Source organism: Talpa occidentalis, unplaced genomic scaffold (genome assembly GCF_014898055.3).
Source record: "Talpa occidentalis isolate TD23 unplaced genomic scaffold, MPIMG_talOcc4v2.1 talOcc4.7, whole genome shotgun sequence".
Lineage (NCBI taxonomy): Eukaryota > Metazoa > Chordata > Mammalia > Eulipotyphla > Talpidae > Talpa > Talpa occidentalis.
The window spans coordinates 2,546,300-2,560,801 of NW_023605083.1; the positions used below are offsets into that span (position 1 = coordinate 2,546,300).

General features: G+C 49.6%; 1 protein-coding gene across 4 annotated transcripts in view; it reads left to right on the forward strand.

The window, feature by feature from the left end:
* The first annotated feature begins 2,948 nt into the window (after positions 1-2,948).
* SETX (senataxin) overlaps positions 2,949-14,502 on the forward strand; it is a 60,008-nt gene continuing 48,454 nt past the window's right edge. The window contains exons 1-6 of one of the 4 annotated variants that reach the window (XM_037492892.2): positions 3,718-3,746; positions 6,281-6,418; positions 8,352-8,471; positions 8,738-8,949; positions 9,987-10,197; positions 12,246-12,355. In XM_037492892.2, the coding sequence (XP_037348789.1) occupies positions 8,773-8,949; positions 9,987-10,197; positions 12,246-12,355 (498 nt within the window). In that variant the 5' untranslated portion in view covers positions 3,718-3,746; positions 6,281-6,418; positions 8,352-8,471; positions 8,738-8,772. Of the gene's footprint in view, positions 2,971-3,715; positions 3,747-6,280; positions 6,419-8,351; positions 8,472-8,737; positions 8,950-9,986; positions 10,198-12,245; positions 12,356-14,502 lie in introns of those variants that run through there. The other 3 variants (XM_037492889.2, XM_037492891.2, XM_037492890.2) reach the window with 3 other exon arrangements.

The following is a 14,502-nucleotide window of genomic DNA, read 5'->3' on the forward strand; positions in this document are numbered from 1 at the left end:
ATTTGTTTAGCTCCATGAATGGGAAAGTTGAGGCCACAAAATGGACAACCCCGATTTAGAGAGAGGGCAGGGGAGAAAACTACGTGATGTCTGCACTTGGGAGAAAGTGGGAGAGGAAGAGCTGAGCCGGTGTGCGACGAGGAAGAGAGGAAGGGAATGCCTGTGTCCCCGGGAGTGTGGCTGAGAAGCAGCTTGTCTTAAACAGTCGACTGCATTGTGACCGGTTCCTGGGCATTTCTGGGAATGTCATTCCCTGTTTTTAAGCAATGTGACTGTATACGACTCCTCGGAGATACCACAGGAGAAAGGCAACATAGCTGTGATTTCAAACACATGACATTTTGGGAAAGACAAAACTATGGAAATGGTTAAGAAGATCAGGGTGGTCAAGGTAGGACTGGATGGAATGAACAGACGAGCATGGAGGGCTTCGGGCACCGGAGGAACTCTGGATGTTGTTATGATGGTGGCTACATATTATTATACTGCTGTCCAAACCCACAGAAAGCACAGTGCCGTGAGCGCAGTCTCAGGCACGCCGTGGACTCTAGATAATGACACGTCAGCGTAGGTTCATCAGTTAAAACAAATTACTCCTCTGGTGTGGGGTTGATAATGGGGTAAATGGGGGAACTGGGGAATCTCTGTATCTTCCTCTCAATTTTGTTGTGAGCCCAAAACTTCTCTCAAAAAAATTTAATCTGTAGAAAAAAATTGGTCAGACGACTCAGGTAGACGGTCCACAAAGAAGGTATGTTAATTCCCACGGAAGACCTGAACAGACATGTTCCACATCACTAGTTCTCAGAGAAGACAGTGGCGTGTACGTTTAACCCACCAGAATGGCTGGACTGTAAGAGACAACGGAAGTGTTGATGAGGGGCCTCCCTTGTGGCGCAGGCGGTTGAGCACCACACTGGCACTGTGAAGCTGTCTGTGGTCTCAGCAGTGTGGGTTCGATCCTGGCCGGCCAGCAAGAATCCCACATGGCGAAGCAGACCTCTCCTGTCTCGCCCGCTGCTCCCCTCAGCAGTGTATTTCGTCAGTCTGCCTGTTCTGCTCCCCACTCTGTCTCTGGTGAATCCTCTCACTCCCTCATACCTCTGACCTGTACCCTGGTTCTTGTATATATAAACCTTTTTTTTTTTTTTAAAAAAAAGAAGTGTTGATGAGCTTGTGGAGCAAATGGAAGGCTTATTCTTGGTGTATAGGAGAATCTTTGGAAAATGGATTACAACTTCTCCTAAGATTAAGAACACACCTCCCCTGTAACTCAGCATTCCACTCTTGGCTACTTATCCAAGTTAAATGAAAACACTAAAAGACTACACAGTGATGTTCAGAACAGCTTTCCTCGTGGTGGTGGAAAACTGGACCAGTGTATCGGTCAGCAGATGAGCGAACGAACAGAGCGAAGCGGCACATTCTCACGGGAGCTGGTGGAGACCCTACTCCACAATAAAAATGAACTGCTGATACACGCAGCACCACTGTGAACCTCACTTTGTGTGGAACAAAATACAGACACGAAGGGGTCCCTAATACGTAATTCCACTGATCCCTAGAGTAACCTAAATCTAGGGCGATGCTGAAATTAGCTCAGTGGCTGCATGCGCTGAGTGTGGAGAAGGGAGTTCACTGCCAAGTGGCAGGGGGCCTCATTTTGGGATGAAGCTGAGATCACACAAAAGCAGAGGGCTGGTAACACTCCTCGGGCCACGGACTGAACTCTGTGGGTTACACATCATTGTGTTAAGGTATGTCAGCTGACAAAAATGGACTAGAGAAAAATGCGGAGATGAGGATTGGATTGTTGCGAATCCAAACTGGAGGATGCGTCCCATGATCAAACTGGAGGAAAGTGACGAATATTGTCCTTTTCTGTCATACAATACTGATCTATGAACTCACACTCTATGTGGAAATGAGAGTATCGAATGACACGTCATCTCGGTAGCACACCAGAGAGTACCTGCAGGCGCCTGGGCCTGGCAGCCCGCCTGCGAGGAAAAGCTGGACAGACGTTTCCTTCACTTCGGCCATCCCGAGGCCACCCCGATCAGCTGGATCGTTCACTTGAAGTAAACTTTACGCAAGTCCCTCGGCCTCACTGGAGAAAAGACTCAACTCCGCGTCGTCCGTGTGGAGACGGTCTCGCTCCTGGTGTGGGGACGAGCAACTCCCAGCCTCGTGCCTTGCACGGCGTCGCTCGCGTTCACGGTCTCCTGGATTTCTCCTGGGTCTGGGGTTTGTCCGTTTCAAAATGAACGCGCGGGACGGGCGGGCGTCCGCAGGAACGTTTCCTGAGCAGCGGGCAAGGGTGCGAGGCGCAGCTTCTCCCGCCGAGCGGCGGCCGCGGGGGTGGGAGACGAGCCCGCGCCTCGCTGGCCTTGCGGGGCGCGGCCCCCAGCCCTGGGCTCCCCGCTCCTCTCCGTGCGGGAGCCGGGCCGCTCGGGCGTGTCCCCGAGAGCGCGGGCTCCGGGAGTCCGCGTCCCCCTGCGGGGCCTCGGGGGCACCCGCGCCCCGGTTTACCTAACGCGCGGGCGGTTCTGTCGAGGCGGCGGCGTCACCTGCGGGGCCGAGGCCGGGCGCCGCCAGCGTCGGGGTCTTTCCTGCGCGTCCCAACGGCCACCGCCCTCTCACGCGGGCCTCGCGGGCAGGATGGGCGGCGGCGGCCGCGCGGCTCGGGCCCGGGTCGGGGGGACACGCGCGTAACGGTCACCCCCGCGCCCCCCCGCCCTCCGGCGGCCCCCCCGCCCTCGCGGCCCCCCCGGCCCTCGCGACGCCCCCGCTCGCGGCGCCCCCCGCCTCGCGGCGCCCGTGACGCGGGCAACGGTTTCGCCCCGAGCTCGACCCCGGCCCCGAACGCGCCCCAACGGCCCCCGCGGCCCCGCCCCCGCCGGAACGTTCTCGACGCGCGCCGCCCCCCCCCCCCGCTCGCCCGCCAGTCTCCGGTTGGGGTTCTCCCAGGTAAGACGCGCCCCGCCGCTCGGCCTCGGGGCAACCCGGCCGCCGGGCCCGCCGTCCGCGCGGGCGGCGTCGCTGGGCCGCGCCCGGGCCTCGGCGGGGGGAGGTCGCCGCCGTCCGCGCAGGGCCCGGGGGGTGCCCCGCGCCCGCCCCGCTCGCGCCCCGCCCGCCCCGCCCGCCGGCCCCTCTCGGGCTCGGAGCGCGAGCGGCGCCCCCAGCTCGCCCCGCACCTCAGGCCCTGGCAGCAGAGGCGCTGAGGAGAACACGCCCCTCAGGCGCGACGCGCCCCGGCGGCAGCCCCGGGCGGGGGAAGCAGGAAAAGGGGCGGCAAGACCCGAGGAGGGCGGGGGAGGGCGGGGGAGGGCGGGGGAGGGCGGGGGAGGGCGGGGGAGAGCCGGCGAGGGCGGGGCCACCCGCGGGCGGCCCGCGCGGGGCAGGGTGGGGGCGGGGCTTCCGCGCCTAGGCCCCGCCCCTACGGCCCCCGCCCCCACAGCCGACGCTCCCGGTGGGCCTGGCCCCGCCCCTGGGGTGGCGTCACGTCCGGCGCCGGGGCCGCCCGGCGGGCCGAGCGCGCTCTTCCCACGCCCCGCCCCCGGCCCCAAAACACGGCGGCGCCCTGGGCGGGGCCGCGGCGGCCGACGGCGCGCGGGGGCGGGTCCTCCGCCGGCGGCGCCCGCGGGTTGGGCGCCGGTGCGGGCCGGGGCGCCCGCCCGCACTTCCGCCCTCGGCCGACGCGGAGCGGGGCTCGGAGGCGGCGGCTGCGGGCGCGAGGGCGGCGGGTGAGGCGAGCGGCCGCGGCGCTGCGGGCGGGGCGCGTGTGGAGGCCGCGCCGGCGCGGGCCGGCGCGGGGCGCGGGCGGGCGGGCGGGCGGGCGGTCCCGGGGCCGGCGCCCGCCTGCCCCCTGCGCCCCCGCCCGCGGGCGCCTCGGCCGGGCCGCACTGGCCGCGCGCGGCTCGTCGCCGCGAGCCCGCCGGCCCCGGCGGGGCCCGTGTCCGCGGCCGCCCCGCGGCGGCGTCGGGAGGCGGGCCCGCGGCGGAGCTCGCGCCGGCGGCGGGGCGCGCGCAGGTGAGGGCGGGACGCCCGCCGGCGGGGCTGCGCCGCGTCTCGGCCCCGGCGCGGCGGGCGGTTCCCGGCGCGACGCCGCCGGCAGGTGGGCGAGGGGGCGGGCGGCCGTGGTCTGCGCCGCCTGCAGCGCCGGGGCGGGGGCGGGGGCGGGGGCGGGGGCGGGGGGGTCCCCGCGGACAGCGGGCCCCGGGGCGCCGCCCTCAGACCACTTTCCGCCGGCGTCCCGGGTGCGCCTGTTTGAAAAAATAGACTCTGAACTTGATCCGTAATAACTCGCGTCCCTCTTCTCCGGCTTTCCTCGGGAGTGGAATACGCGCGGGCGCGGGGTGAGGCGGGGGCGCCGCCGGGATGTCGGGCGCAGACGGACGCGCGTCCAGGCAGCCCGGCTGCTCGGCCCCGGCGAATCTTAGGGCGCGCAGGGAGGCGCGACGGAGGGGGCGATGCCGAGGCCACATCGTGGCGGTCTCAAGGGATGAGCTCAAAGAAGTGAATTTTATCCCCAGGCTGTTGAGTCGTTTTCGTTTGTGCGCTCAGAGGACGGCTTTGGCGGCCTTTGGCAGCATTTTGGAGGACTTAGTGCTGATCAAACAAGAGGCAGGGCTTTTGGCTGGGCCTCCCTGGTGGCACAAGGGGTTAAGACGAAACCTATGAAGCTGTCCGCGGCCTCTGCAGCTCCAGTTCCATCCCTGGCCAAGGAGCTTCCCTCATGGCGCAGCAGACCTCGTCTGTCTCCCCGCTGCTCCCCCCAGCAGTGTACTTCAGTCGGTCTCCTGTCCTGCTCCCCACTCTGTCTCTGGTGGAGCTTCTCACCCCCCACACCTCTGGCCTGTACCGCAGGTCTTGTATGCATGAATAAATCTTAAAAAAAAAAAAAAAAAGAGGCAGGGCTCATTCAGGATTCTTCTGTAATACAGACAGTGAAGAAGTGCTAAACTAAGGCACAGCAGGGACTCCCTGGTTTGGTGGCGCAGGGGTAAAGTCTCAGCACTATCAAGCTATTGCCAGCGACAGAGGCCTGAGTTCCATGCCCGCCAGGGAGCTACCCACATGGCACAGCAGACCTTTACCATCTCCCGCTGCCCCCTCAGCAGTGTATTTCAGTAGACGCGCCTCTTCTGCTCCCCACTCTGTCTCTGGTGAATCCTCTCACCCCCTGCACCTCTGGCCTACACCCCAGTTATTGTATGCATAAATAAATCTTTAAAAAAATAAACTAAGGCACAGCAGATGACTCAGGTAGGAGCTCAAGGAGGAGAGAGTATAGGGTCATTTCCAGGTTGCTGGCTTTAAGATTGAAGGGATGATAATGCCATAAATACAGAGAATACATGAAGAACAAATGTAAGGGGAGGACTTTGTTCCATTCTGTTTTCTTTGAGGTAGGCATAAAAGCAGAGGTGGTGCAGTTGGATATCGAATACATCCTTGTGGAATTCTAGGCTAGGCTCTCATGTATTGAGTAGCTGAAACAGTTGAGCGTTGCACTAGGAGTCTGCGTACATCTCAGTCTTTGGGATGCTGCAGCATAGGTAGTTGGTGAAGCAGTGGTTTGAATAGGTCACCCAGAAAGCACATTGACTAAATTAGGTTAGAGTCCTGAGAACAAGCCTTGAGAAAATGATATTGGGGGCAAGATGATGGAGGAGGAGATGATGGTGAAGGAAATTGGGTAGCATAGCCAACATTTTCATATGCTTTAGAGGAGTCAAGGAAAGATCCTGTTTGATTTGGTAATAGAGGTAATCAGGGGCTTTTGAAGCCAGGGTGCAAAGGAACTGAAACTGTAGATTTTTTTTTTTTAAAGATTGATTGATTGATTTATACAAGCACTGGGTACAGTCAGAAGCGCGGGAGGGTGAGAGGATTCACCAGAGCCAGAGCGGGGAGCAGAGCAGGCAGAAGGAGCGAAATACACTGCTGAGGGGAGCAGCGGGCGGCAGGAGAGGTCTGCGCGCCGTGTGGGACCCTCCTCCCGTGGCCAGGGAGCAGCCGGGGATCGAACTGGCGCTGCAGAGGCTGCGGGCAGCTTCACAACCCAGCGCTCAACCGCTGCGCCATAGGGGAGGCCCTGTAGATTTGTTTTTCAACAAGTTAGCTGGGAAGTGTAGAAGAAAGTGATTGTTATTTAATACCAAGAATCCTTAATACTGAGATGTGCTAGCACGCGCTGCATATCTCTGGTGAAGAACCCTTGCTGACAATCAGCTTTGTCTGATGCTGGGGCTTGGCCTTTGTTGCTGTCTTACAGCTTGAGGATTCCCCAGCGCATCCATCTGCAGTCCAGTAACGGTTCCAAGCAGTTGAAGTCTGACAAAGTTAACAAAACTGACCTCTAGAAGAACTGAGCTGTACAGAACCTTACACAATGTGCAGTCCTCTACCCACGGTACATTGTACTCTGTTTAGATTTCTTGGTCTTAGCTGTCAGACCAGCGGTGATTTTAGATTTGGGAACATAACCTCATACTGTGGCCTTTTGAGAGCAAATGGAAACATGTTTCTGTTTTTGAAGTGCTCTGTGGAACTATTCCTTGTCTGTTCCGGGTCCTATGGCTTTATTATTTGGCTGTAACTCCCAACTACTTAAGAAAATTTGATTCTGCTTCCCGCAGGGTGGGTGTAGAATGTTCTCTGAGTGAAATAAAAAGCAGACTCTTAAATTTCTTAGTAGAAGGTTTCTCTTGCTTGCTGCTATTAATAATTTTTTAAAAAGTAAACATCTTATTTGTACCTCAGTCCCTTCTTTAAGTTTTTAAAAGGTGATTCAAAACAGTTGTTTTGGAAATGTTCAAAAAGTTTCACTTTCTATTCTCAGATCATTTAGATTCATTTCCTACACTGAAATCACTGGCAAGGACAGTTTTGACAGACTTTCTGCTTCCTGGTATTAAGATATTGGCCTTTTGGGTGTAAGAATTTCTTTGAATGAAATCAGTTTGTATCCTGTAGTAACATAGTATCCATAATGTTACTTAGCTTCCCCTTAGTTGTACAAGGTAGGAATTAATAAAATGTAATTGAGTTAGAATTGTCAGAAAGGGCGTGGCTCTCCCTCCCCACCCCAGCAAGCATTCTTTTTTTTTTTTTCCTATCTGAGAATTGCGTAGCTCTTGTTTTTCTACTTTGCTTTTTAGAAAGTCCATAATTAAGGGCTTACTGAAATACATTTCTTATAAATTTTGATTTCTACTTAAAAATCTTTTTAAATAGTCTTTCCTGTTGAAAAGCGTAATAAACGCACGTTAGGAGCATGAAGAAAGTAGACAAGTAATAGGTAATAAATAAAAAAATCATTTCATAAAGCAAATGCATGTATTTGATTACTTACACATTTATATATAATTGTTTGATTGTGGATGTAAGAGAAAAGTAAGTTTTGTTTTATAAGTTTATTTGAGGAGCTGGCCTTATGCTATAGAAGCTGCAGCAGGAACATAGTTTGTTCCTGATCTCCCAGGGGCAGAGGTGATGCGCTCTGCCTCACACACTACCGCGCTTCTGTACCCAGTCCGTCAGTGACTGGGGCTGTTTTTCAATTTTCATTGTCCCTTTTCTTCTTGAGACTTCTTAAACATTTTAAACATTTCTGTATGAATTTTAATACCTGCATATAACCTCTGTGCACACGTGTGTGTCTGCGTGGTGCTGGTATATCTGAGCAGGACGGCTCCGTGTCCCCCTGCCAGTTTTCCTCCCCGTGGGGAATGCCGTCGCCGCGGAGCAGCTGCGTGGCGTAGGGCATCCATTTGATGGAATAAGCGCTGTTGGCTTTATGGTCGAGTTTGCAGCTCCCCAGTAGGCTGATATTTTACATTCACTGGATAATTCATTTTAGGACAGGCTTCTCAAGATCAGGTTTGTCAGATAGTTTCCTGGCCCAATTCCCAGTAAATCCTTATTTTTATATGAAATAACTCTTGTTTAATTCCCTTTGGTCTGGTGCTTGTCTTTCTTGTTGCAGACTGGCTGATAGCTGTTTAGATAATCCTCGCTTTGGGGGTTGTTTAACCCACTTTGGGTTAGATGTGTTTCTTCTAAGTAGACTGGGCTCTCTTAAGGGTTTTGGAGAAGCGCACTGCGAAGTTGAAGTCCCTTCCTCATCACATAATATGAACAAGATTTACCCTGATGGTGTTAACTTTGATCACTTGGTTAAGGTTGTGTTTGCCAGGTGTCTCCACTGTATACCTGTTTATCTCATTCTGTTTTCTTTTGAGGAGAGTCACGAGTCCAGTTCCCACTTAGGCCAAACCAGACAAAATCCTCTATGAGTTTTTATTACTGGTATGGTTAACACTTAGGGATTTCTATGTTTCCAGGCATTTCAGGAACATGTCTTTGGAGAACGTGAAATGCTGACTCCAAGTCACCATCAGAACACTTCAAAATCCATGCTGTGAAAACGCTGATAATTCTCTCTTCGTATTTTCCATCAGTAGGTATTACGTAGTTTTGATTCTTTATAGCACAGCTGTATATTGCCTTATAATTGTAATTAACAAAGTACTTTCATTATATTTTTCATGTGTCAAAATTAGTTTTTTAAAGCGCATGCTCAGAGTTGAGTTTAGTCAGCGGTGGATCAGTCACAGGAGGTTCGGGCTGCAGTGGAGGCATGTTTTAAATTGAACGTGAGGGTCATTAATCGACCTGTACCCATTCTTCACGGGATAGGCCACAGCTGCTTTGTTTTCTTCTCCTCTAGCGTTAGATGTCTTCTTCTCTGCTGCTGGCTGCAGAATGAGCACATGCTGCTGGTGTACGCCAGGTGGTGGTTCCACCGTTGATTTCCTGAAGTGCTATGCCTCCAAGACCCGCTCCAGTGAGTTTCAGACCGCTGATGAAGACCTCTGCTACTGCTTAGAGTGTGTGGCTGAGTACCACAGAGCAAGAGAGAGCTTGCAGTTCTTGCACGAGGTAATTGCCATCACATGGCAGTGTTTTCCAAACTGGCCCCTGGGAAGGGAATAGATTCCAGCTCTGTTGGAAGCATCAGAGAACTGAGGAAGGGATTTAAACTTTGACGGCTGCTGCATATCTGGCACCTGATTCACGGCCTGGAGTGTAGTAGATGCTGAGGAAGTGCTTCCTGACTGATGGATGGAATTGGAACCAAGAGCAGAACTGTATGATCCATTGCTTTTACTCATTTTGATATAAAATGATTTTATGAAATGATGTGTGGGGTTTTTTGTTTTATCTTTTTATGTCAATATATTTGGCAGGGTTACATTCAAAGTCCTGTCCATTGAAATTTTTGTTGTTGTTGGTTAGTAGGTTTTTTTCCCTTTTCATTTAAAAAAAAATTACTGAGGTAACATTGGTTTACAACAATGTGCATATTTCAGGTGTATGTGTTCTTGCCTTTCACTTCTGTAATGGGCTAGTGGTATAAACCTATACGGGCAAGGGTATTTTCCAGTCTTAGTAACGGAGGTGAAACAAGCAGTTCTAAATATGTGACTTCGAACATCTGGTTTATTTACTTATTTGCTGAAAAACAGAAGAGAGACCACAGGGATATGTGTAACACAGAAGGGAGCAGGATTGTGAATCTGTTGTGAAAACTTTTGCATTTGTAAATTCTCGTAGTTTTAGAAATGTCTATATTACAACTGGTGTTTTAAGTGAGTACCTTTGGTTGGAATATAGATGGCCTACCTCTGTCCTTGACAAGAAGCTCCAACTTACTTCCTTTTTAATAGAGTACAGCTTAAGGGTATGCTATGGTATTTATAGCCAAACTCTGTAAGAGCAGCGTTTAAACAACTTGTGCTTGAAGTATCCTTCATATAACATAAAAGTGGCCGTGTTTCCTTTAAATAAATGTAGTATGTTACATCTAGTATTTCTAACTTCTGAATTTTTGTACTAGAAAAAGTACATCCCTAGAAAGAGTGTCACATTTTGTTGATAAGATTTAAAGCGTGCTGCCCATTTTTCTTTTCCTGTAGGTTTTATGGGAATTAGAAACCTTACGTCTCATAAATCACTTTGAGAAATCCATGAAGGGGGAAATTGGAGATGATGATGAATTGTATATAGTAGACAACAATGGGGAGGCACAGCTGTTTGACTTCACTGGCCAAGACTTTGAAAACAAGCTTCGAGTTCCTCTTCTTGAAATACTGAAATATCCTTATCTACTTTTACATGAACGTGTTAGTAAGTATCTTGAGTGTTCCTTAAGTTATGTTAAGAATTGTAAGAATTCAGGCTTATTGAAATTCAGGCTTATTGTATTGAAAATTTGTCTGCTCAATGTACTTAGGGTACTTAATTACATTTCCCCTCAATATTTTATTATGCAAGTTTTCAGATGGATAGAGAATGAGTTACATATGCACACCACATGGATTCTGCAATTGCCAGCTTCTTGGTATGTTTGCTTTGTCACATTTGTTCAGCTATTCATTCAGTTATTTTTCGTTCTGTTTTTCTATAGCAGAGTTTCTCAACCTTGGCACTAGTAATAATTTGGACTGGAAAATTCTTTCTTGTGGGGGCCGTCCTATCCCTTGTGGATGGTTAGCAGCATTCCTGGCCTCTGTCCACTAGATGCCAGTCTCACCCGGCCCTCTGACCTTCCCTAGCTGGGACAACCAAAAATATCTCTAGGCTTTGCCAGATGTCCCTTGGACAGGATGGGGAGTCACCCCTGGTTGCTAACCACTGGTTTGTGGTGATTTTCACTGATTGCTGTGTCATGGCATATTATATCTGTCTAGATTTTGATTATTTATATTTGCATTTCTTAGTATGCATCTCTTAAAAGTAAAACCATTTTCCTGATATGTCAAACCTAACAAAATCACAGTTCCTTAAAGGCATCTAATATCTATTCATGTTCAGATTTTCACGGCAGTGGCCAAATGGTTTTAGGCAGCTGTGTTTAAATTAGAGACAGGCCAGGGACATACATTACATTAGATTCCTATATCTCACGTCTCTCTCTTTTTTAAATTTATTTTTGAGCAGAAAAACTGAGGTGTAGATCAGAGGTGTGCGTGGCGGGGGGGCGGTGAGAGGATTCACCAAGACAGAGTGGGGAGAAGAACAGGCAGATCTACTGAAATCCACTGCCGAGGGGAGCAGCACAGAGACAGGAGAGGTCTGCTGCATCCTGTGGGTAGCTCCCTAGCCCGGGATGGACCTCAGGCCACAGTGGTGATAATGCTGAGACTTAACTCTTAGGCCACCAGGGAGGCCCTTCTCACATCTCTTTTAATGCAGATAGTTTATGTATATGAATGAACACATGCTTTTGTTTTTTTTTGGGGGGGGGGACATAACTTTGATCTGTGGAGACTGTGGTTGCCCTGGAAAATAATGCCCTTTCTGCTTTGTTTCCTTGTTGTTTAACTTATTTCTCTGTATTCTATTTTCAGTAAGGTGAAAAGTAGTCTAAAGATTTGATAGGTAAATCCTTTCTAAATAAATTCAAAGTCACTAGATTTTAAAATCCTAACAAGTCTTTTTTCAAACATTTATATATCCAGGGAAGTAGATAGCTTGATGATCTTTCACAAATTAAGCCCCCGGTACAGCCAGATCCAGCCAAGATGCAGCCTAGCCGCTCTCGGGGAGCCCCTCTGCTTTCTAATCACTGCCCCTCCCCTAAGCCAGCCGCTCTCACTGCGGCATTCTTTAAAGCTTGACAAGCCAAAGTTGATTCATCTGATAGGGTTAATGTGTGAGTCTCTTCAGCACATTGCTGAATGATTAATGAAATGTCCATGAAACAGTGGGAACTAAAACAGCACTGGCGTGGATCGGCTGGTGGAACGGCATTGAGAGTCCAGGGTAAGTGTGTTCCAGGAGACCAGTGTTTGGTGGTGTAGCACCCAGTGGAGAAAATGGGTTATTCAGAATCACTCTGGTACCGAGTGTGTCTGTGTCGATCAAAATGTGAAATGCTAATGGAATTGGATCTATAACCATGCTTACAGAAGATGGACATCATTATACCAAGCCAAAAAAGAGATAGATATACTAGTAAGTCATAGTGGTTCACAGAACACCCTGTGATTAACCAGTTAGTCTGTGAGATAGCTCAGTATTGTTTCTACATTTATAGCATCAGCATTTGTATTCCTCGGTTTTTTAAAAAAGAACTTTCATTTAGAGAACAGTGAAAGGAGTCGGATTTAGAGAATCTTGGTAAGTCGAGAAGACTTACGTCTTATATTGACTACCTTATTTTTTCTGTTTAGATGAGTTATGTGTTGAAGCACTTTGTCGGATGGAACAAGCGAATTGCTCTTTTCAGGTTTTTGATAAACATCCAGGGATTTATTTGTTCTTGGTCCATCCCAATGAAATGGTGAGTAAAAATGTTAAGGCAATGAAGAACACTACTTTAGCAGTAATAATAGAGGGTTTTGGTGTGTATTTTGTTTAAAATATTTGCCAAAATTTTTTTTTTCTGATATGATTGCTACAGTTGCCTTGGGGGTTCAGTGGGATCAAGGGAGGAGCGTCTGGGTGGGGTGGGGGAGGACTTCCTACAACGGTGCTTAGGGGAGGAGCTGAACTCTGTTCACTGTGTTGACCTGAATTAATGGAGGAGAACTATTCTCTCTCGCTTTCCTTGCGCGCCTGCTCCATTCCAAGCACATGGAAATACTAGTTGAAAGATTTGAAAAAATTATTTTGCCAATTGATGAGATTCTAAAAACACATGGAAATACTAGTTAAAAGATTTGAAAAAATTATTTTGGCAATTGATGAGATTCTAGAAAGTAGGGGTGAAGCAGGGATGGATGGGGTTGGCGATGAAGAATGACGTAGAAGTCAGAAGAGCAGGCAGCAACAAAAGCAGAGAGCTGCCCTGGCGCCCAGACCCCTGCTGGGACTTGCGTCCTGTGGCCTTGGGTCAGGCGATCTGTGCTGGCATCTACTCATGTCACCATGTGGAACCGAGTCACCGCATTACACCCGAGGCCATGAAGGGCTGCCCGGCTAATAAGACTAGAAAGGGGGATTTTTAAACAGTTTTGTTAGTAGTAAAGAAAGCTTAGTAGTGGAGTTTCCAGTTAAGGTGAGTTTCAGCCAAACCATAGCAATGATAGAAAAATTTTAAAAAGAAACATTTAGAAAGGTATAGTCACATTCCTCCAAAGGTGAATGTTTCTGTGAACCAGCAGTAGAGCAGAAACACAAAATGACTGGAAACCTGTAGGTCTGGGTGGCTGTAGGTAGCTGGGGATTCAGTTTGTGTAGGGTAATAGGAATTACAGGTGTACACCTGGTAAGGCAGAGAACCAGAGAGTCGAGGTGCTTAATACGAGAGTGGAGCTCTCCTGACCGTGAAAGAAAATAGGTGGACAGTCTGCCCTGTACCCTCTTGGATTGGCTTTTTAAGAAAGCTGCATACCAGCAGAGGAGGGAGGGCCAGCAAAGCAGCGGGCACCTGGGCCGCACACCTGCAGCTTGGTGACTGAGCCTGCATGTCCCTTAGTGACCAAAGGTGGGAGTCCTGAGTTGCCGGTGCTGCTCATACTGAACGTGATAAAAATGAAATGTATATATAAGAATAAATGAAAAGCAAGAATTGTGAATATGTTGCAAGAGTTAATATAAAACTGACTAAATACTGTGGTAAAGCTTATAATTTTTTTTAAAAACTTAGTTTAAGGAAAGTGACTATATCAGTAACAATTCAGATTAGACAGTATCAGTAGGGTGGGCTGACAGGTAGGAGACTAATGCTGTGAGAGCATGTGTGCTGGGTTTTCCTCCTACTAAGGGCAGAGGTTGGTAAGAGCTATTTTTTCAATTGCTTTGAGAGAAATAGAAAAAAATATGGTTAATAATGGATTTTTAAATTTTTTTGTGACCATCACCAGCAGAATTTTTAATTTTTTTAATCGCATATACACAACTTTAAGGATATCAATAGTGACTGTCAGTTAAAAGAGATCAGAGTGGATTCTGGAAGAAATAAAATCTAGATCACTTTTGTTTCATAGAGACACACGTGAAAATTGGGTACAAAAAAGGTTGATGTAAGGGATCGGAAAAGAAAAGACAAAACTGACCTACGTGAAGCTGGTGAGGCTGTAATTATAAGGAGTGAAATAATTGGAACAAGGTCGTGCGAGGTTTACTGCATAATCATAAAAAGTTAAATTCACCTGTGTCGCAGTTCTAAATAAGTAATATGCCAGGTAAGACAGGCCCAGAACAGTGATTATTGTTGATAAAACTACAGAGACGAGCAGGTACTTTGGTCGTTAGACCCCACGTACTCCCCTTCAATATTGATGAGTCAGTCAGGAGACTACAGAAATCCATGACCTCATGTAAACTGTACATCTAGCCATTTTTCATATATGCACTAAACACTACGCAGATGGCCATATATCTCACCATAATGAGAGCTGGGCAGATGTCAAGGCCGTGGTGTCGTGCCTGCCGTGATCACAGCGCAGTTTGTATAGAAGTGAACAATCGAGGTGTTTCTACGTT